Source organism: Acromyrmex echinatior, chromosome 8, assembly GCF_024713525.1.
Source record: "Acromyrmex echinatior isolate Ae372 chromosome 8, ASM2471352v2, whole genome shotgun sequence".
Classification (NCBI taxonomy): domain Eukaryota; kingdom Metazoa; phylum Arthropoda; class Insecta; order Hymenoptera; family Formicidae; genus Acromyrmex; species Acromyrmex echinatior.
In genome coordinates, this window is record NC_141859.1 from 13,379,143 (window position 1) to 13,401,100 (window position 21,958).

Below are 21,958 nucleotides of genomic sequence, written 5' to 3' on the forward strand. Positions count from 1 at the left end.
ATAACGTTCAAAGACATTCCGAAATTCGAAAATCTCAACAACATATTGATCAATGTGTACAGCATTGAAGATAAGCAGGTCCTTCCTCTACAGCTTACACGCGACAAAAAGGAGAAACGTATCAATCTCCTGTACCTACAAGATTCACACAACGACATTAAACACTTTGCGTGGATCAAGAACCTGTCGTGTCTCATGAGCTCATAAATTATTGGGAAAAAGAACAAGAAGTTTTTTTGCGACCGGTAAGTATGATAAGAAAAGCCAATAAAAATAAATAGCACCAAAAAAAATGATTTCTCTATTTACAGGTGTCTCCATTACTTCAGTTCGTGCGAAAAATTGCAGTCGCACGAAGTAGACTGTCAGAAGATCAACTGCGCCATTCGACTACCGAGCAAGAATGACAGGTGGTTCGAATTCGGCAAATAACAACCGGGAACGAGTGCTGTTCATCGTCTACGCTGACCTGGAGTGCATCTTATGGAGATGGAATTCAACAGGGAAGACGTATCAACAGCATGAAGCGTTTAGCATAGGCTACTATGTACGATGCGCGTACGACGACACATTATCGTCGTATCACTTCCGTCGCGATGAAGACTGTATGCATAGTTCGCGCGACAACTCAACGATTTGGCGCTTCGCGTGAAAAATATCGTATCCATCAACGTGCTCATGGAAACGTTTAAACAGCAATGGGAGGCATATCGTAACGCGACATTGTCACATCTGTGAGAAACTGTTCGCGCCGGACGATACACGGGTCCGCGATCATTGTCATCTCACCGGTAGATCCAACGCATTCGAGAGAGAATTATAACTTAAATTATAAAAATTCGTTTTACTTTCCGGTATTTCACAATTTATCGGGCTACGACGCGCATTTTATAATTAAGGAAATTGCTACCGCGTACAATGGATATGTAAATGTACTATCGATAACGAAAGAAAAATATATTTTATTCACTAAACATGTCGATGACACCAAAAACAAAAATGAAAAAAATTTTCAGAAAAATTGTGGTTCATTAATTCTTTCAAATTTTTAAATGCAAGTCTCAGTAAATTGGCGTCGTACCTCGACAAAGATAAATAAAAAATTGTATGTTCCGAATTTTGCAAGTTTAGCGCGGAGGATTTCTTCTCACATGAAAAGGTATTTTTCTGTATGAATACATTGACTGCGTCGAAAAATTGCAGGACACGCGCTTATCACCGCGCGAATTATTTTTCAGTTCATTTTTAGGCGATACCGTATCCGAGAACGATTACGCTCACACCGTGAATGTATGGCAGCGATTCTCCATCCGAACGCTCGGCGAGTACAGTGATCGTACTTGAAAACTGATATCTTGTTATTAGCCGACATTTCCGCAATAATTGCATCGCGAGTTACTGTCGATCCCACGCATTATTATACATTGTCAGGTTTCACATAGGACGCCATGCTGAAACATATGCGTGTAAGATTCGAGTTGCTCACCGACATTGATATAATTATATTCGGCGAGCGCGGTCGCACGGCGGCCTCAGTCAATGCTCCAGCAGATACGCGCAGGTTAATAACAAGTACATGTGTTCGTTTGACCCATCGAAACCATCGTCATACTACTTGGTGTACTACGTGAATAATCTGTACGGATGGGCGATGTATCAACCTTTGCCATACGCCAAATTTCGATGGATCGAAGACGCTGCTTTGACGTGAACGTGATCACTTCGGATTCACCCACCGGTTATATTCTCGAGATCGATCTCGAGTATCCGCAGCATCTACACGACCGATACATTGACCTACCTTTCTGCCCACGTGCGATAAACCGCCCGACAAACGCGAAGATAAACTTCTAGCGACGTTGTACGATAAGTAGCGTTACGTCATCCACTACCTGCAGCAATGTATTCGTCTAACATAGAACGCGCGCGAAAAACGATTTCGAAAAAAATTTGTATACACTAATGAGCAACGCAGTATTCGGTAAGATCATGAAGAATGTGCGCAATCACGTCGATGTAAAATTAATAACAAAATGGAACGGACGGTACGGAGGCAATAATCACGAAACCGAATTTTCATAGCAGCAGCGTCTTTGCGAAAAATTTGATCACCGTCGAAATGCGTAAATTCGAGATGAAGTTCAACAAGCCGATTTACGTGGGTATGTGCATACTTGATCTATCGAAAGTCTGCTTGTACGAATTTCACCACGAGTACATGTCACCGATGTATCGCGATAAATGCAAGATCATGTACACCGATACGGACAGTCTCATTTACCATATAGAATGTGACAATGTTTACGAGAACATGAAACACGATATCGCTAGATTCGACACGAGCGATTATCCGGCAGACAATGTGTATGGTATGCTTCTCGCGAACAAAAAAGTACTTGGCCTGATGAAGGACGAGAACAATGATGCGATAATGACCGAATTCGTTGGACTCAGAGCGAAGATGTGAGGGTGGACGGTAAGAAGGACACTAAAAATGCGAAGGGCGTAAAGAATAAGATCGTAGCGCGAATGATAACATTCGACGATTACATGCGGTGTTTGAACAAAGAGATCGATTGACTCACCATCAATCGTGTATACAATCTAAATTACACGAAGTGTACACGATATCCGAAAATCGCTCTCAGTCCATACGACGACAAATGATACGTACCGGATTCGACGGAGACGTTACCGTGGAGGCATTGGTAGATACTTTTGTAATATATGTATTATATGTATTATTTGTTTAATATGTATTATATTATATGTACAAGTATTATATATGAATTATATATAGTATATCAAATACTATAAGTAACCGTAAGATTCCTTCTGATAACAACTTAATTCATAAATTATAAATTAATAAATTAATATATGTAGTATATGTTGCTATTATGTATTACTGTTATAATTTATTTTTAATTTACTTTTTTTTACATTTATACAAATATTATTAGTATGTTTTTATGTAATAGCATTTATTACAATTATTACTTTTATATAATCATACATATATAATACATGTCGTATGTTTTTAACATTTATATATAATACGTATCATATACTACTAGTATTTTAATTTACACTTTATGTATCCCATGTTTTTATCATTTATGTGTATTACTATTATGTATTACTACCTATATACATTATGTATTCTGTTCGATACACAAGTTGTTACAAATAATTATGTATTTTGTATACTCCAAAACGAAGATGATGAATGGGGAGTAATAAAAAAAATATATGTTTATATACTTATATTGATATATTTTTTATAAGTAGAAAAAATACACGAATCAAAATTTTATCAAATGACATTGTTTTTGTGTATATTATGAATTGTGCGATCTCTCAAATCCCAATCACTTGACGTACACTTTGTGTCTCCCTTCCTGCACAGTACTTTCTCCACGAGATACACGTCTGGATGAGTAGCGCGATGCAACTCGTGCTCGTAAAACGCACCAATGACGAATTTTCCGCGATAGTTCTCGAGTAAGTAGGTTATGGGATTGGTATGCTGCACCTTAACGATTTTAAACATCTCGGTGATCCAATTTGTGTAACCCTTCTCAAAAATCGTCTTGTACTTGCTCACGTGTACCGAATCGCCCATTTTGAATTTTGCCGGACCAGCAATTTTTATCGCGCTGTACACTGTGCCCAAGAGTTTTTCGGCGATCGCAGGAATTACGTCGGCGGATCGCATGCCGATAGTGCGATGCTTTCGCGCGTTGTAATCTGATACAAGACGCAGCAGCTCGTCGATCCACTTGTAATTGCCGTTGAGTGTAAACGTCTTACACATGTCGTTTTTGAGCGTGCGATTGGACGTGCTGACACTTTCAATGTAGAATACGTAGAATAGTAATTAATATCGTGTTTTTTCAAGATTTTTTGCACATCGGCATTGTAAAACTTCCATATCCGTTTGAAAATTTTTCGAACATCTTCCACTCGCTCGAATTATCTCATCGATAGCATTAGCCGTCTTGCTTCCACCCTTGCTCTTGAGCGGTACGGTACTTGCTCAACACATCGATGACGATAAATATGTAGTTGTGCCTCTGTTGAAGCTCGAGTACGGGCGCATCTCGACGATATCAGCCTGCCACAGATCGTCGTATCCTCAAACTATGACGCGTCTTCGCGGAAAATTTCTTCTCGTCAGAGCGTGCAATTCCTCAACGAATCGACGTCTCGGAGCTAATTTTTCTCTTTTTGCTGGATCTCTTTTTCATGATACGATGTATAATACAAAGGGCAAAAATATTTTTTCTCGCTGACGCCACTCGACTGACTCGTTTCGTCTATACGCGATTTAATTTATAATAAGACCGGCTTTGCGAAGTTCTTCGATAATCGACAGCATCTCGTTGTCGTGAGCGTTGTTGCCCGTCTGCGAAGCATCGAGCAATCGTAGACGATCCATCAGCTCGTTGGGATCGTCCCAGTGCATGTAATCAATCGCGTTATCGTTCAATGTCATTGCGTGAGGTAATCCTTTTCCAGATTTCTTCTTCTATTTCTTGGGTGTGGTCGACATCAACGGCGCGATTACGTATTTGTACTTGTATCCCCTATTACTCAATAATCGGCCCTGCGAATGATGCTTGTGTTTATGCACGTTCATCGCCAGCAGCATGCTCTTGTACTTGTTCGTCTTTCCGTAGAGGAGATCGTCAGGAATTCTCTTGAAAATTAACTCGTAAAGACCAGGTGTACCGGCGTATCGTACACCATCAATAATTATGTTGTCCGCATCATCCATGTGGAAATGTTTATTGTCAAACATCAATTCATCCTTGTGTAGATAAACACATAATCTATGTGTCTAGCCGCTCTTCTGTTTATCTCGCATTCTCCTCAGGACAGCCTCGACATACTTTTGATCTAGTGGGCCCAAACCATCTTACAACGGCTCTCGACCTTCCAACGTTTGCAATTGATTTTGAACCTTCGTGCTAGCGAGTCGTCCATCCTTTCGAAAACGTTCTCCAACGGCAATTCTATCGTCGGTATGATCATCGTGCGCGGAGTGGAGGTTATCGACTGCACACGATCGTGCGATCGATCGGATTTACGCAGGGTCGCGGAACGCTCGAATATCTCGCTCGCTTTCTCTCCCTTTCCCTCTCCCTCCTCCTCTTCTTCTCCTCCTTCTCCTCTTCTTTTCCTCCTTCTCCTCTTCTTTTCTCTCACGCTTGGAGGCAAATCCTGATTATCATCGCGCGACTGTCTCTTTATCGCGTGCACGCGGTGCTGTCAACGATCTGTCGCAGCGGTTTGATAATAAGCTTAAAATGCCTATTCAATGTTATGTCCTCCTCGATTTTACCGATTTTCAGAGCGCGTTTCTTGCAGATCGACTCGCTCGTCTTCTCTCCCGCGATGTTTTCACGCTCACGCACATCAGCCATGTTCTCTGGCGAAGTATCGACAACGACTAATCACGTTATGGTATCGCAAACTCTTTAAATCTCTTTCTTTATTTCTTGTCTTTAAGCGCACTATCCTTGTTTATCAGCAGAAATCCATTTTTTTTTGCGAACAGTCGCGACACAACAAACAGAATACGTCGTACGACATGTCGGTATTCAACGTGATCATTGTAAACGTGTTTCAAATTGTACAATTCTGTTTGAACAGGATAAGCAGATTCGCGTTGTAGCATATCAGATGTTTAGGTATCCTCGCGTACATCTGACAGAGATAGAAGCAGTCAACGTTCGTTGGCCCATTGAAAAGTATTCTCTTACCGCATCCTGCTTGTCGCATGCCACATCATCAGAGATAAAAATAGAATTTGGGCGCGCCTCACTCGATGGAACGACATCGCTGTTATTGGAGAACGCAAAGTAACCGATTTCGTCGATAGACATAAATAAATTTTCGAGATACCGATACTTTGGCTGTTGCAGCGATTTCGAGTAGACGTACACGTTTTCGAAACGTACGCCATTTAGATTCTCGAGCAAATTTATAAGAACATTGGTTTTATCGCAATCGACGGGCCGCAAATGATCGCGCGTATAGTACTCGGCAGCATTTCGCCGTGCTTGCACTTCTCCGCACTGCCTCCCATCATTCGCGATTTCGCGTTACAAACAATTTCATGCTCACCCTAAAGCTACGCGCTCTCGGACGATTATTTAAAGGCGCGCGAATCCATGAATCGCACAGTAGCAAAATATGTCTCGCACTGTGTCATCCTTCCGATATTCGAGACTTGAACGCTGAGCAGTTGCAATATATACCGAAGGTCATACTCTTACGCGTGTACTATATGGGATACGTCTGGAACAAGTAGATTCGGAGGTTCAAACTTACCATCGCTGGGAGGAGCACTACAATCAGCCGTGGCAAAGGACTCATACGATGGTCTCGCACTGAAGATAATGGACTGTAGCGAATGTTGGCATCGCGCGGCGATCTGCTGAATCGAGCGATAAACCTACTTCCTTTCGAGTTACATATTCCGAACTGCCAGATTTGCGGTCCGGGCACTCGGCTTATGAAGCGATTAGCCAGAGGTGACGCGAGCATAAATCCACTGAACGCGGCGCGCCGCGAACACGACATTGCGTATTCTTGGAGCAACGATCTCACCGATAGACACGCGGCGGACAAAGTACTCGTCGATAAAGCGCTCGCGGTCGGATGCGTCGTCGCGAGAGATTTGGCTCTGAGCGAGAGAGCCGCCGCTGCTGCAACGATGTTGCCCGTCTGGCCAACGATGAAAGCCAAGACCAAGCATGGACATGAAACCGAAGAAGAAGACGACGAGGAAAAAGGCGACGAAAAAGCGAATACTTCCGACGGCGAAACGAGGCGGTGCGTTAACCGCCTCTGCTAATGTTGGGCGCCCTCAGGTCCTTGATCGGCGGAGCGGTCGGCATGGAGAAAGCGGTAAACGACAGCAAAGCCCCGCGATGTCAGAAGAGCTTCAACGTCACGATCACGTAATAGAACAGGATCGCGGACTGTATCTCGCTTCATATAAATATGAACGCGGACTGTATTTCGGCCCGTACAAACGTGGACAGGGTATAGCTGCAAAAAAAAACTCCAAAAAGACAATAAAAATGCCGCAATTACCAATGTGCAAATAAATAAGCTCGCGAGACGTATGCGCATACTATACTTTAGAGACGTTTTCATGCGTAACACGTTACCGGAGAGCGGCGCGCGCTGAAACGAAAGCGATATCGTGAATCTGAACGATGCAACGGGGCCTGATACTCATTAGATAGCGTATGCGAAGAGGAACAATCGCGTCGTACTTTGACAGTTTCAGTAATCTTTGACCGCCCAACTGATGCGATATTTCGGGAACGGTGCTACGACAACAGAGTAGGGAAGACCGGGGCTCATTTTTTACTTTTGAATTTTTACAGACAAAATTAAGAGACTTATCGAAAAAATGAATTCTACACCAGTTACTACATACATTTGTCTACCTAATATTTTAATAATAAGGGGAAACTGATAATTAATATGAAAAAAACATGCATTTTTCTAATGCATTCCACTAGCCTTCCCTTATTCAACTAGTCCCGGGACCGAGTAATTCGATTAAGATTATTAAAATAAAGATTAATGCATTTTAAGCTACATCTTTGGCTACATATTAATAAAACTTTTATAAAAATATATATTTTAAACATAAACATTCGTTTCGCAGGGCAAACAATATTTTTTTTTGCAAAATTTGTTCATGTTGTTTCGTGCAAAAACACGTCAAATAAGCCTAGTTTTCGAGGTTGAACATGGAGGGAACTAAACTTATAACATTTATCACTGAGAAAAATCTCTTTAAAGGAATAAAATTTTAAATAAGTATTATAAGAGTCGTCACTGAGTCATACAGTTCCATGCTGTTAATCTACTATCCCCATCCGTTCATTTTTTAAAAACATTAACAATATACGATAACAGAGACACATAAACAAAAGAAATCTGTTGGACTTTATTAAATAAGAACTACACTTACTATCTAAATAGAAATCAAATATCTCAGACAATCATATGCGATAGTAAAACAAAAACTTTAAGAATAAAAATATTGACTTAGGTGTACGATTTTTTAAAATTGTGGTATAACTTCTATTATAGATGTGTTCGCAATAAGATGTTACAGCAGACTAGCGGCAGTCGCTACTGCGTGCTCAGACACGTTTACGCATGTTTCGCGTGTTTTATTTTTAATGTAGCCTCGATTATTCTACTTACCCCTATATTCAACTAACCCCGGTCTCCCCTATAATCGCATGTATCAAACGTACGATCAGAGCTTCTGCGGACAGATGTGTTTGCGGTTTCTGCAAACGAGACGCACGTGAATTTAAAAAGTTCGACAAGGTGCTGTGAAATCTTAATATTAGTCGAACGCTTTTTCCATCATGTCGTTGACGCTTACGCTGAGTGGGAAGAGCACCGTCCTCGCGGCGAACTACTATTCTGCCATAGATTTGAGTGACAGAGATTACGAGCTCGGTCTGACAATTTTTGAAACTTATCACACGATACTGAACGTGAACAAATCGAAAAACAAATTTTATTTCGCCAAAGACGACGCGGAAATTACAATTCCCGAGGGTTCGTACGAAGTGCGAGACATAAATGAATTTTTGAAACGCGCGATTTTACGGAAACGTCCGCACCGCGACGCGCTTGAAACCGTGACGTAGTACGTGATGACAATAATAACAACAACAATGACACCGATGACGATAATGGTGAGAGAAAATACCCGATTATGCTCCGCGCAAACTACAACACGATGAAATGCGAGATTAGATATGCATATAAAATAAATTTTGGTAAGCCCAACAGTATTGGATCGCTGTTGAGATTCTCGTTGAAGCGTATACTGCAGCCGCGAAGGTGACACGAATCAAACGTGTCATTCAACATAATGAACGTAAACGTTATCCGCGTAGAGTGTAACGTGACCGCGAGCGCGTACAGCAACGGCAAAAGCGCGCACATGATGAATTTTTATCGAACGTGCCGTCAGGATATAAGATATCGGAGAGGCCGGCGCAGATCATTTACCTACCGATCATCGCACGGAGCATTACGGATTTAACGATGCACATCGTCGACCAGAACGGACGATTGCTCGATTTTCGAGGAGAACAGATCACCGTTAGTTTATTTACACGACGACAGTGATAACGTGAGCGTGAGTTGCTGAACGGAAAGAGCGTACACAGAGAGATAACGCATTCTTTATAAGGCCGATGACGTCACAATTTGATAACACTCGCTTATCCAGCTGCATCATGAAGAAGAAGCTCAGCACGTCGAACGTTACATTTTTAAAGTCTTTGGGATTCGCGGTTCGCAACATTTGAGATAACTGATAACCTAAACATTAAAGACAAGCCGATCTTCGACGACCACATTGTCAAGATAGAGATTAACACGTACAGCCCGTTCGCCAACACAATGTTTGGGTACAGCGACGAAATAAGATTACCCATACAACAACAGGATCTGTATACACGAAAGCTTTCTATACGAGAGAAAATTGATGAAAAACAAAGAGGTCCAGAATGCTCAGTGGCATTGAGAAATAATTGCGTCGCGTTCATATTCGATGAGATTCGATATGAACTCAATGGTGTGCAGATTGACCACAGAAATGTGGGCATAACTAGCACGCTCGAAAACTGTGTAACAGTGGCATCCGACAGAAGCGTGATTTTGAGGAATGCCGGCTAAGATGCGCAGACTACTGCGGCCGAATATTTTAATTTCTGTGTACCGCTCTACATACTGCTGAGATTTTATGAAGATTACAAACGCGTAGTGATCAACACTCGTCACGAGTTAATTTTAATACGAGCGCGCAACAATTGTCTAACGGGAGATCCGGCGACAGAGTCAACGTTCGAATTATTCAAAGTACAGTGGTGAATGCCGCACGTGTTATTGAATAATATAAATAAGCTGTCGATGCTGCTTTAAAGAGCGGACGACATCTGAGCATGGCTTTTCGCTCGTGGGATCTGTATGAATTTCCGCTCTTGCAGAGCACAACCAAGTATTCGTGGACCATCAAGACGGCTACTCAGCTCGAGAAGTCGCGCTACGTCATTTTTGCTATGCAAGCCGGTCGAAAAAATATCCGGCCATGTCCGAGGATATAAGTCGATTCGACGACTGCAAATTAACCAATGCGGAACTCTATCTGAATTCGGAATGTTATCTGTACGATGATTTGAATCTGGATTTTGATAAAAACAGAGTGCGATTCTGTACGCGCGTTTCTGCAAGGGCTATTACGTATACGAGTATCTCGAATCGAGTCTCACCTTTACAACTTTTTTACGTAATGGCCCGTTCGTGATCATCGATTGCTCTCGACAGAATCGAAGTGGCACCGTGGACGTGCGATTAGACTTTGAATGTAAGGCGTGCTCGCAAATACAACAGCCTATGTCTCATCATACACGATCGCGTGGTTCAGTATAATCCATTGACCAACGTTGTGCGCAAAATCACCTAAGTGTACCTCCGACACAGTATAAAATCTACGATACATTGCAATCGATCGCAATCGACCGCAATTTTCTCGACAACATGCTCGTGCCAACGTTCGTGGATTTGCAAGGATTCATCGTTAACTAGAAATTTATCGTGAAGGAAGTGACGGTGCTGAAACAAAGGACCGTTCTCACACATTATATTTTTACGAGTCTCGTGCCATGCAAATTTTTGACAAGATCCGACAGGTCTTGCGCTTCCTGGTTGAATGCGTATGTATGTACGTATGTATATATACGTATGTATGTATGTATGTACGTATGTACGTATGTATGTATGTATGTATGTATGCATGTATGTATATATGCATGTATGTATGTATCCGAAAACATCGACGCTTCTGTTAAACGCGTCGCGACATGTCCGATCTGACAGTACATATGTGCAATGTATATAGATAGCGTATAAGACTTTTTTCATTCAATCGTAAATTTCAGTTACGAGTGTTAAGACATGGACCGAGTAAAAGAATATATACGCCGAAAATCGATCGAGCAAAAGAAATACCGTCCGTTGTCGCTGAGTCCGCCAAGTCCACCGCCATCGAAGGAAAAAGCGAGATATTGGGAATGTCCTGGGGAAAATCATCAAAGTCGCCAACGTGCTCATCATCAACGTTATCGATGCCATCGAAATATAAACCATAAAGTATTGGGAGTACAAATTAGTTTGATTCGTTTTCCAAAAGATGGCTCTGGCTGTTGCGAATGGTGACAGCTGATTTTGGCGTTTTCAGAGAGGTTAGACATCTGAATAATATTCAGTTTATATCGCTTTGAGTTTCATACAAAAACCTTGATGTTTACTGTGTTTGAAATGTCGAATTTTGTGTTAATCAAGCAGCATTTGCGGGAGGTTCTAATTTTCTGCTTTAATTGGAAGAAAAGTGCAGCTGAAGCCCATCGAATGCTTGTCGAAGTTTATGGTGACACTGCTCCAACTGATAAATCATGTAGAGAATGGTTTCGACGTTTCAAGGATGGAGATTTCAGCGTTGAAGACAAGCCTCGCTCTGGACAGCCAAAAAAATTCGAAGACAAAGAATTAAAGGCATTATTCGAAGAAGATCAGAGTAAAACGCAAGAGGAGCTTGCAGAATCATTGGGAATAACTCAATAAGCCGTTTCTGCATGATTAAGAGCCATGGGAATAATTCAAAAACAAGGAAATTGGGTGTCTTATGAACTGAAACCGAGAGACGTTGAAAGGTGATTTTTCACTTGCGAACAGCTGATTCAAAGATAACAAAGAAAAGGTTTTTTGCATCGGATTGAGACTGGATGAGAAGTGAATATTCTACGACAACCTCAAGAAGAAAAAATACTACGCTAAGCCCGGTCAATCGTTGCCATCGACCTCAACATCAACACCAAAGCCGAACATTCATGGTTCGAAGATCATGCTCTGTATCTGATGGGATCAAAAAGATGTTGTTTACTATGAACTGCTGAGACCTGACGATTCTTTACGGGCGATTGGTATCGGCTAATTGATTCGTTTGAGCCGTGCATTGCGAGAAAAAACGGCCGGAATACAAGCAAAGACATGATAAAGTTATTTTTCTTTATGACAACGCTCGGCCTCATGTCGCAAAAGTCGTAAAAAAATATTTGGAAACGCTCAAATGGGATGTTTTACCGCACGTATTCTCCGAACATTGCTCCTTCTGATTACTGGTTGTTCCGAAGGATGCAGCACGATTTGGCAAGTCACGCGCGCTTACAATAATAACTCTCTATACATATCTAACTCTCTATACATATCGGTTATTGCGAAGAATATTGCTAAGGTCTTTGGTAGTCTAAAGGCTCAGGACGCACGTCCGTACTTTTGTTTCCAATCTTATTGTTTATAATTTTATTAATTTTATAATTTCTAATTTTAATATTTCAATAATATAATATTAACCGTAAGCAAGATATAATAACTTCTTATATGATGAACATAAAACGTAATTTTGCACACATTTTATATTATTTATCTCTTATGTAACGAAAGCATTGTAGTTATTTATAGCATTATAATAATGTATGTATGATGTATGCATGTATGCATGCATGTATGTATGTATATATGTATGTATGCATTATAATAATGTATTATTTAATAATTTTATAAAGAAATTGTATAAAGAAATAATTGTAATTAAAGAAAAATCTGTTATAAACGTTAAAATTAATAATCAACTGTCTGAGCTAAATTATTTCAAGTTCTTTTTATTTTTTTCACAATTTTTTGAAATAAAAACTTATAATATTACAGTAATCTCTTTTTTTTGTCAGTCACTGTATGTATACAGTATCCCATTTAATTGTCCCAGATAAATATTTCATAAAATATGTAAGATATGAAAAAACATAAATAAAGAAATGTTTTTTCGTATCTTATATACAATATTTTTTAAGGCAATTATAGTGAGACATTTTGTATTTACAGAAGAAATAAAAGAAAATAAAATTTTCTTATAAATTTTCTATAAACCGTTATGTAATTATACAATTATTAAAAAATAAGGATCCTAAACGGTCAAGCCAGATCTTTAGCATTGAAGTAATAAACGATCACGTCAGATCTTTAGCACTGAAGTAATAAACGGTCAAGCCAGATATTTAGTACTGAAATAATTCTACATGAATTTATAAACTATATATATTCGTACATAATAATATATGAATATATTACTTTCATGGTACTTTTATATATAATAATATATGAAAGAAAAACTGTTGGCGATCTTGCTGCGTGCAGGATGAATTTGTGGTGGCACAGCCATGCGATCACTGTTCCAAGCGTTCCCGCGGTATGATTGCTTTGAGAGCACTTGGTCGAGAAAAATGAGATGTTCCCTGCTTTCCAAACTTTATTTAAACAGACCTCAAATGCGGGCGAACGTGTTTCACAGTAGATGCGGAAAGGATCTCAACGGTGCAGTAGCGCGATAAAAAACTATTCAGCGCGAGGCGAGACACGTGCTGTCGACGAAACAATCAGAGCGGCCATCATGATCTGAGTGTACCGGATCGATTACGCGCGACGCATGTGTCGCTTAACATCTCGTGGATTGATCGATTCTTTATCGGGCGATGTGACTAGACGCCATAAACGATAAGGGTACCGAACATGCCGTCATTGCATTGAAAATCAACAAACTTGACATCTAAATACGCAAACTGAAAAACAATATAATAAATTATTCAACGATAAAGAGAAGCTTGGTATACTGAAGGTAAGCCTGATATACTTAAAAGGTAACAGTTGAAGACACTTAAATCTAAATGCTTAATAACATATAGACTAAGTTTCGATTGGTAATATTGATAGCTTAGAGCCTCACGTAGGAACCCTTGGCAGTCTTCATAGTTGCGGTGCGCGCGATGCCGTCGGGACCGGGATGAATCTCCGCCCCATTGCCCACTGAAGTGGGGCTAGGTTCGGCTGCTTTATGAGCACAAGTTGATTAATTGACAGCTGAATTTCCTTGTTATTAGCCATTCATTTAGTTCGTGCTTGTAGAGAGTGAAGATACTCATTACTCCACCTGGGCCAAAAATGCTACCGGGTTTACTCTACGCGTATGGGCTTGCCACCGCAGCAGCCTATTTTCGTTGACGTCGCTCAAGTCAACACTAGAAAGACCATTCAAAGTCGTGCCAACCAAGAAACGTCCCGGACTTAGATACGCTAGGTCGTTAGGGTCGGCGCTTAACAGTAAGAGGGGACGCGAATTGAGGATCGCCTCTATTTCACAGAGGGTCATTTGCATTTCCTCAAAGATCAAATGAGCCTTGCCCACGATCCGAGTCATATGATATTGGACAGATTTCACGGCTGCCTCCCACAAACCTCCAAAATGGGGTGCATTAGGCGGAATGAAGCTCCATGAAATTTCCAACTCGCGCAGAAAATCCTTAATCTCGGACTGAACTTGTTGATCATTATATATATCGTTTTTGAATTTACTTATGAGCGCCCACGAAGGTTATCCGAATACATATGCGTGGGTCTACCCCTACGAGAAATGAATCGCGGCAATAAATGCTTCAGACTAAGGTCACTTACTAACTCTAGGTGGACCGCCTTCGTGGCGAAGCACACAAAAAGCGAAACGTACGACTTGTGATTCCGCGCTTTTCGACGTTTTCCTTCACGTAACAAGAGCGGCCCGGCATAGTCTACACCGCAGCGAGAGAAAGGTATAGAGATGCTAACTCGACTGGCTGGTAATGAGCCCATTAAGGTAATCAGATTGATTAGGTTTAGTCCTAAAACAAGTAATACATTTTTGTATTATTCCACGCACGGTGGAGCGCAATGATAGCGGCCAAAAGTGTTGGCGCACGAGCCATCGTAGCTTGCAGACCCGCGTGCAAATTTGTATGTGTTCGCACTCTATAATACGCTGAGTTAATATGTGTTTGCGTGGCAGGAGAATTGGATGGCACGCATTGAACGCGAGATTTGAATTTTTCAACCTCCCACCAACTCGCATTAGTCCGCTTTCATCTAAGAAGGGAGATAGCGATAAGATATTACTAGAAGCGTTTATAATTTCGTTTTTAACTAGCGCTTGATACTCGCGATAGAACGCTCACTGTTGCATCGTTCTGCAAATACAATTTAAAGTGATAGGTATTTCAACGGAGGACACGAAATCAGATACCGCGTGCTCCCGATGCGCCTTTGATAATCACAAACAATACGCTATGATGCGACATATTTTATTTAAATTGGAATACTTATTTAGCAAGTCGACGATGCAAGGATGGGAAATGGAAACGGCTACGCGGATTTTCCTTTGTTCGGGAAGATTGTTGTCCAAACGTGTGAAGACACTGGGCGGCCAGTGTTTTTCATCCCATTTTAGAAATTCAGGGCCATTCCACCACCTCTCAGGATTGATCACGTCGCCAGGATTAGCCCTTGCGACAATATATCGGCAGGGTTGTCGGAGGATGCGACATGACGCCAGTATTTGATTTCTGTTAGGCGCTGAATTTCGTCCTATTTGCCACAAAAACTGACCATCGTCGCGAGGGGAAGGTTATCTAGTTTAACGCGATCGTCGAGTCCGACCAAAGATAAGTCGGGCATTTCGAGAGTTCCAATGACTCTCTGACCTTGTTGATTAAGTGCACCAATAGCAAGGCGGCTGATAGCTCTAATCGGTAACGAGACGGTTTTGAGCGGCGCGACACAAGATCTTGAGCACAGTAACTCAGAGTGATGGTCGTTAAGACCGATCTTGGTGCGAAGGTATATGCAAGCTCCGAACGCGCGCTGGCTGGCGTCACAAAATCCGTGTACTTCCACGATTGATTGATGGACATTGAGTTTACGCATCGAGAAATTTTTAGTTGATTCAGATCACCCATCTGTGATCTGAAAGCGATCCAGCGAGTGTGGATGTCCTGAGGAACAGATTCGTCTCATTGGATGGCCAATTGTCACAAATCTTGCAGGATGAGTTTTGCGATCACAATGATCGGACCCAGAAGGCCCAAAGATCGAATAATTTAGCGACCTCGGAAAGTATCACCCGTTTTGACACAACGTGGGCTTCTATCTTAAGTTTGCAGAAAAATGTACTGGAATGTATCCTGACACTGATTCCACTGCATGTCCAGAATCCACAAATCTGCAGTATTATCTCTGATAATGACTGGCACACGGTCATGATTGTCTATTTCCAATAATTCAGGGCAGTTCGAGACCCATTTGCTTAACTCGAATGCTCCTAATTTTAACAGTTGAATAGTTTCATCGCGAATTAGTTTTAATTCGTCGACTGTATCCGCCCCGGTGAGCATGTCATCGACATAAAAATCCCGAAGAAAGCATGTTGAACCGCGAGTGAACTGATGAGCGTGCTGCTCAGCCAAATGCTTAAGGCACCTGGTGGCCAGAAACTGTGACGCAGAAGCTATGCCATAAGTGACGGTAGTGAATTCATACGTATCGACATTAGTAGATAGATCGTCGCCAGAGAATTCTCTGCAGGCGCATCTGGGACGGATGCACTAAAATCTGCCGATACATTTTTATGATGTCAGTGGTGATGACATAAGCGAAAAAACGGAAACGCATCAAAATTGAGATCAAATCTTGTTGAACAGTCGGTCCCACTAGAAGCGCGTCGTTTAACGATACGCCGGAACTGCTGTGGCAAGATGCATCGAATACGACACGGATTTTCGATGTTTGCTCGACCATTTTGAAGATGCAATAGTGGGGGAGATAAAATGATATTGGTTCTTTCGCAATAGGTGGCTCTAGCCGTCGCATATGTCCGCGATAAATATTTGTCAAGAAACGCCGCGAATTGAATTTTAAGCATAGGATTGCGCTTGAAGCGCTTTTCGATGCCCCGCAATCGCTTGAGAGCTGCTTCACGCGAATCGCCAATGTTATTTAACATTTGCTCTCTGATCGGAAGCTTGACCGTATATCTACCCTGAAAATTTTGAGGCACGCTGTCTAAAAAGTGATGCTCGCAAATACCTTCCTCCATTGTGTAATTGTCCGAATGCGCAGATATATCGTCCATTTGCCAGGCACGACTGACATGTTCGTGTAATTCATTGGTTACGGACGCGTGAAACGAGTGAACCCTTGAGGCGGTCGGTACGGTGCTGCCCAAACGACCCGCCAAAATCCAGCCCAGTCGTGTTTTCTGGAGAGTTGAGTGCTTGTCGGAAGACTTGACCAACGCATATCAAATTCCAAAACAATTCCGCTCCGATCAGCAGATTGATATCCGACGATATGTGAAATCGCGGGTCAGTCAAATGAATGTTGCGCGGAAGATCAAATTTGTCCCGCCCCAAAGAGACCGGAAATCTTATCAGTAACTTGATCAGTAAGTTGATGCATTCGATAGCCGCGGTATACGAGTTGAGTCACGATTGTAGTTGAATTCTGACTGGACGAGATCACCGTGCCGTTGACTCCCGAAATCGAGACATTTAATGGGCGCGTTTCTAAACTGAGCGCTTCCATAAATTTCTTGGATACGAAGTTCGCTTGCGATCCGCAATCTAACAAAGCTCGGCACGCCCTGCGCGAGTCGTCGCTGTCGCAGACGAACACAACCGCAGTCGAAAGCATGACTTGTCCACTATTAAATGATCCTGAAGCATGAGTCGTTACGACGGAGGGGGGAGGAATTTCCTTAGATGCAATTTCCTTATCGTATTGTTAGTCGATGGATCCGCAGCTGAGGACATATGAAGCAGCGTATTGTGCTTTGCCTGGCAGATCTTGCATTGACCAGAGGTGCATTTACTTGATGCATGAGAAGAGGAGCGCAAGCAATTAACGCAGAGTTTGCGACTGCGAATTTCCGCAGCCCTTTGCGATACCGGAAGTACCACGAAGTTTTTGCAATAATAAATGACGTGATCATCTTGACAGAAGTGACATTTGGGTTTAACGGTAGCCACACACGACAATGACCGCTTTGGCTATGATTTTGCCTCGACTTTCTTTGCGGAAGTGGGGCTGGCTTTCGTGGTAGTCTCGAGCACCTGATATCGATGAGCGATAAAATCTAACAGCTCAAGGCAGTTTAAGGCAGCTCGTTGTCCGTTAAGGAAGTTTTCCACTCGTGTAACGTGAGTAAGTCAAGTTTAGAGGTTAGAATGAGGACGAGTATATCGTCCCAATGTCGTGGGACACTTCAATGCTTGAAGGACGTGCAAATGTTTCGCGGCGCCGTCAGAGATTCTTCTGAGATCGATTGAATTTTCCTTTGCCATAGCCAGCAAATCTATGGTATTATAGCTTTGACGTGAGTTTGAACAATCACGCGCTTGTTGTCATATCGGTCCCTGAGAATTGACCACGCGACGTCGTAATTAATGTCCGACAATTCTAATAAACTGATTACAGCGTTTGCATCGCCGGTGAGTGACGTCCGTAGATATTGAAACCTTTGCGTATTTGAGAGCGAAGTGTTGGAATGGATAACCGAGTTGAATATCGAAAAATGGGAACCAACATCATATTTGCCGGAAAATGTTGGTAAATTTAATTTAGGCAACCGAATATGCGTACCATGATCTGAATCACGAACACTTGAAGAGGATGGAGAAAAGATGGACGTTCGCAATGTCGGCGAAGGGGAAATGAGCTCGCGGATCTTGGCGGATAACGCATAGAAAATGGATAACTTCTTCGAAACCATTTCGATCAGCCATCGGCCTCGTCTAATAATTCTAGACGCGATTGTACCTCGTTATACTCCCCCCAATAGTGCTCGAGTTTTGCCTTCCGCTCTTCGAGATGAGCCACTATTGACGGATTAATGGCGACTATATTGACTTTACATAAGTTCTGATACGCGTACATGATGTCTTTATGGTCGCGCGCTGTCGCTTAAGTATCGTCGCTTCTGATTGATCGACTATCTTGAATGCAACTACGAACGCACGTACGCAATGGACGCAGCGAAGGGAACTTGGTCGGCAACGGAGACAATGATCTTCCTCACCTTGTTACTCACGCAATTAATCCTAAAAAAGGATGCGAAACAGATGCTGGATGCCTCCAGTCATTGTTGACGTTCCTCTCGCAGATACTGCGCCGTTGAGGGATGGTTTCCGTTGCACGTCGTCCGGATCGGGCCTTATTTTCCACTGTCGACAGGATTCCGCTCGCAAAACGTTGATACTGCGTCAGGATATGACGTAATATGAGCCGGGCTGCGTCTCTAATGCTTAGATGCGGGCCTTGCGGCTGTTTTTGTTGAGTTGCGTGCTGCCGCTGGTACGACACTTGCACTGATTGCTGCTACTGCGACGCTTGTCTCATCTTGATGAGGTAACCTTGTCTGACTGTCAAATTGCTGCTCGCCGCTTCACTGAGGCCAAATACTTGACAGGCTCGAAGGATCAAAGAAATGTTGGCGATCTTGCTGCGTGCAGGATGAATTTGTGGCACGGCCATACGATCACCGTTCCAAGCGTTCCCGCGTATGATTGCTTCGAGAGCACTTAGTCGAGAAAAATGAGATTTTCCCTGCTTTCCAAACTTTATTTAAACAGACCTCAAATGCGGGCAAACGTGTTTCACAGTAGATGCGGAAAGGATCTCAACGGTGCGATAAAAAATTATTTAGCGCGAGACACGTGCTGTCGACGAGACAATCAGAGTGATCATGATGATCTGAGTGTACTGAATCGATTACGCGCGACGCATGCGTCGCTTAACAATCGACATTTCGATTGATCGATTCTTTATCAGGCGATGTGACTAGATGCCGTAAATGATAAGGGTACCGAATAAAAACTGAAAAACTCATTATTATTATTATTATTGGAAAAACTATCATTATTTCAATTTTATTTAATTCACTTTTTATGTTGAATCTTCTTATATTTTTCTCTTATTTAGTGTTCATTCCCTTTTTAATAACAGACTTTTATCGACATATGACCATTAATTTACAAATATTTTTTAAATCATGCATGTGTAGATATGCTAAAGTAATTGTAAAAGTATAATATAAAAATAACATCTTTCATAAAACATTAATTTTTAAAAATACGATATAATATTCGCCAATTTTTAGTAATTAATATCTTGTTAACTAAGTAACAGATTAAAAATATTTTATAACTATAATACATTATACCCATTGTTTGAATAACGCTAATTAATTCAATTTTATTGCCTTTATTGATTCCAAGTTAAAAATATTCATCTTCATTAAAATTAATTATATGAACTAGAAGTTTGTATTCCATCTGAGCTACATCCGATTAATTTATCCAATTTGTTATTATGTATCATAATAAAATTGGTTTTAATGTAAGCTTCCAATACTATGAGATATAACAAACGCATAAATATTTATATGTTATTTAAGGGGGGAAACCACAGTAGAGCACGAAAAAGTAAGTATATTTTCGGGAATTTTTTTTTGCTCAATGAAATGATCAATCAAAAATTTGTAAAATAAGCATTATAATATTATAAATGAAGTACAAATAAGAATTTTTTCATACATTTTTGGTACAAAATGGCGGCTGTGCCGCACTTGTCCGATGGCGCCTATTTTTGAAGGAAGAACCATGGGCGGACATCTAGAGTCCTTAATTTTTGACCTGGAACAAAAAATGACAGTTTTTTAGGTTCTATATATCAATAGCTATGAAAGTACGTAGGATTTTTTCGATATATTAATTTTTCGCAAAATGGTGCACGTTTTAAGGAAAATTTGCAAATTTAACAAAAAAAACGCCATAAAATTGTTGATAAAAAAAACCATGTAATATAAAAAAAACAACCCTACGCCCCCACTTCCATAGAGAAAGATATTCTGAATATACTGTCAAAATTTGAAACCGATCGGTAAAGATTTATTCGAGTTATGTGTCCGCTCAGTTTAAAAAAAGTGGTTTCGAGAAAAACGCGTTTAAAGTTTTAAGTACTGTAAAATCATATAATATTTTTATATACCTCTAATCTGCGATGCCTGCGCCATACAATTGGCCTTCTTCATCTATCTCCTGCTCTTGTTTGGCCTTTCGAATTGTTTTCAGATCGATGCGGGCCTGTTTTGCGCCCTCACTCAAAGATCATTCCGCTTTCTGTATGCGTTTCTCATCCAAGTCCATGCATAGTTCGTGACTTTTTGGGCCAATTTTCATGCCCATGACCTGGATTATATGTAAAATTGATATTAATCCGTCATTAAAAACACACGAAGCGATGTTCGTAGCAATGTCGATGATTATTTTGCCGGAATTCATAGTTTTCGGAGCCATCGCCCACACTGTCGAGTTGAAGCTCTCATTGCTGTTTTGAGTGAAACCCCCGATGCAGCGAGTGAGAAGATCATCCGTAGTGAGTTGTTCGTAAACTGGCTTAATTGCTTCATAAACTATATCAGACATTGGTGATTTGTGCGTATAGGTAGCCAAAGTGTTAGAAGATTTCGCCCTTTGTCACGAGCACCATGAATTTTCTCCAATCGTCGTGTTAGGGATGGTTACTCGTAGTTTTCACTGTAATAATCACTGCTTATTATCACTATTATTCGAATATTATGGAACGTATACACGAGGCGAAGCGAAGCGAAAAAGCGTCCGTTTCAACAATTGACATTCGGTTTACTAACGTTACACATGTGTTCTTTGAATGTATATTACATACGGTGATACCTATAGGCATTCTTAAGTACTATAGACTTTTCGGAGGGAAGTTCCTTCTCCATCGACTGCCATTATACCTGCTCCCGTACTCATAAATTACAGCGCGCGCCGGAATCACAAAAGGCGCTCGGAGCATACCTGAGAGGCGTTGCCGCAGAATGGAAAATTTGGGTATTCCGAAATTTTTGCGGCACTCCATCTTTTGGTATGTTATTCTTAAGACCCTAAAGCACCTTATAAGC

At 41.3% G+C, this 21,958-nt stretch overlaps 1 protein-coding gene and 1 pseudogene across 2 annotated transcripts; both read right to left on the reverse strand.

Moving 5' to 3' along the window:
- Nucleotides 1-3,316: 3,316 nt before the first annotated feature.
- Nucleotides 3,317-3,817, reverse strand: LOC105143679 (uncharacterized). The gene has a single exon (XM_011052132.1). The coding sequence runs from the start codon at nucleotides 3,815-3,817 to the stop codon at nucleotides 3,317-3,319; it is 501 nt and encodes a 166-aa protein (XP_011050434.1).
- A 16,182-nt stretch (nucleotides 3,818-19,999) lies between these two features.
- Nucleotides 20,000-21,739, reverse strand: LOC105143674 (uncharacterized; annotated as a pseudogene). Its single transcript, XR_015545898.1, has 2 exons — nucleotides 21,022-21,739; nucleotides 20,000-20,666 (listed from the first exon to the last, which is right to left on the reverse strand). The product of XR_015545898.1 is annotated as an uncharacterized LOC105143674 (transcript).
- Between the last annotated feature and the right edge of the window lie 219 nt (nucleotides 21,740-21,958).

Excerpts from the sequence above, each read along its gene's own strand:
- LOC105143679 (XM_011052132.1), bottom strand. The coding sequence starts at position 3,817 with ATGTGTAAGACGTTTACACTCAACGGCAATTACAAGTGGATCGACGAG.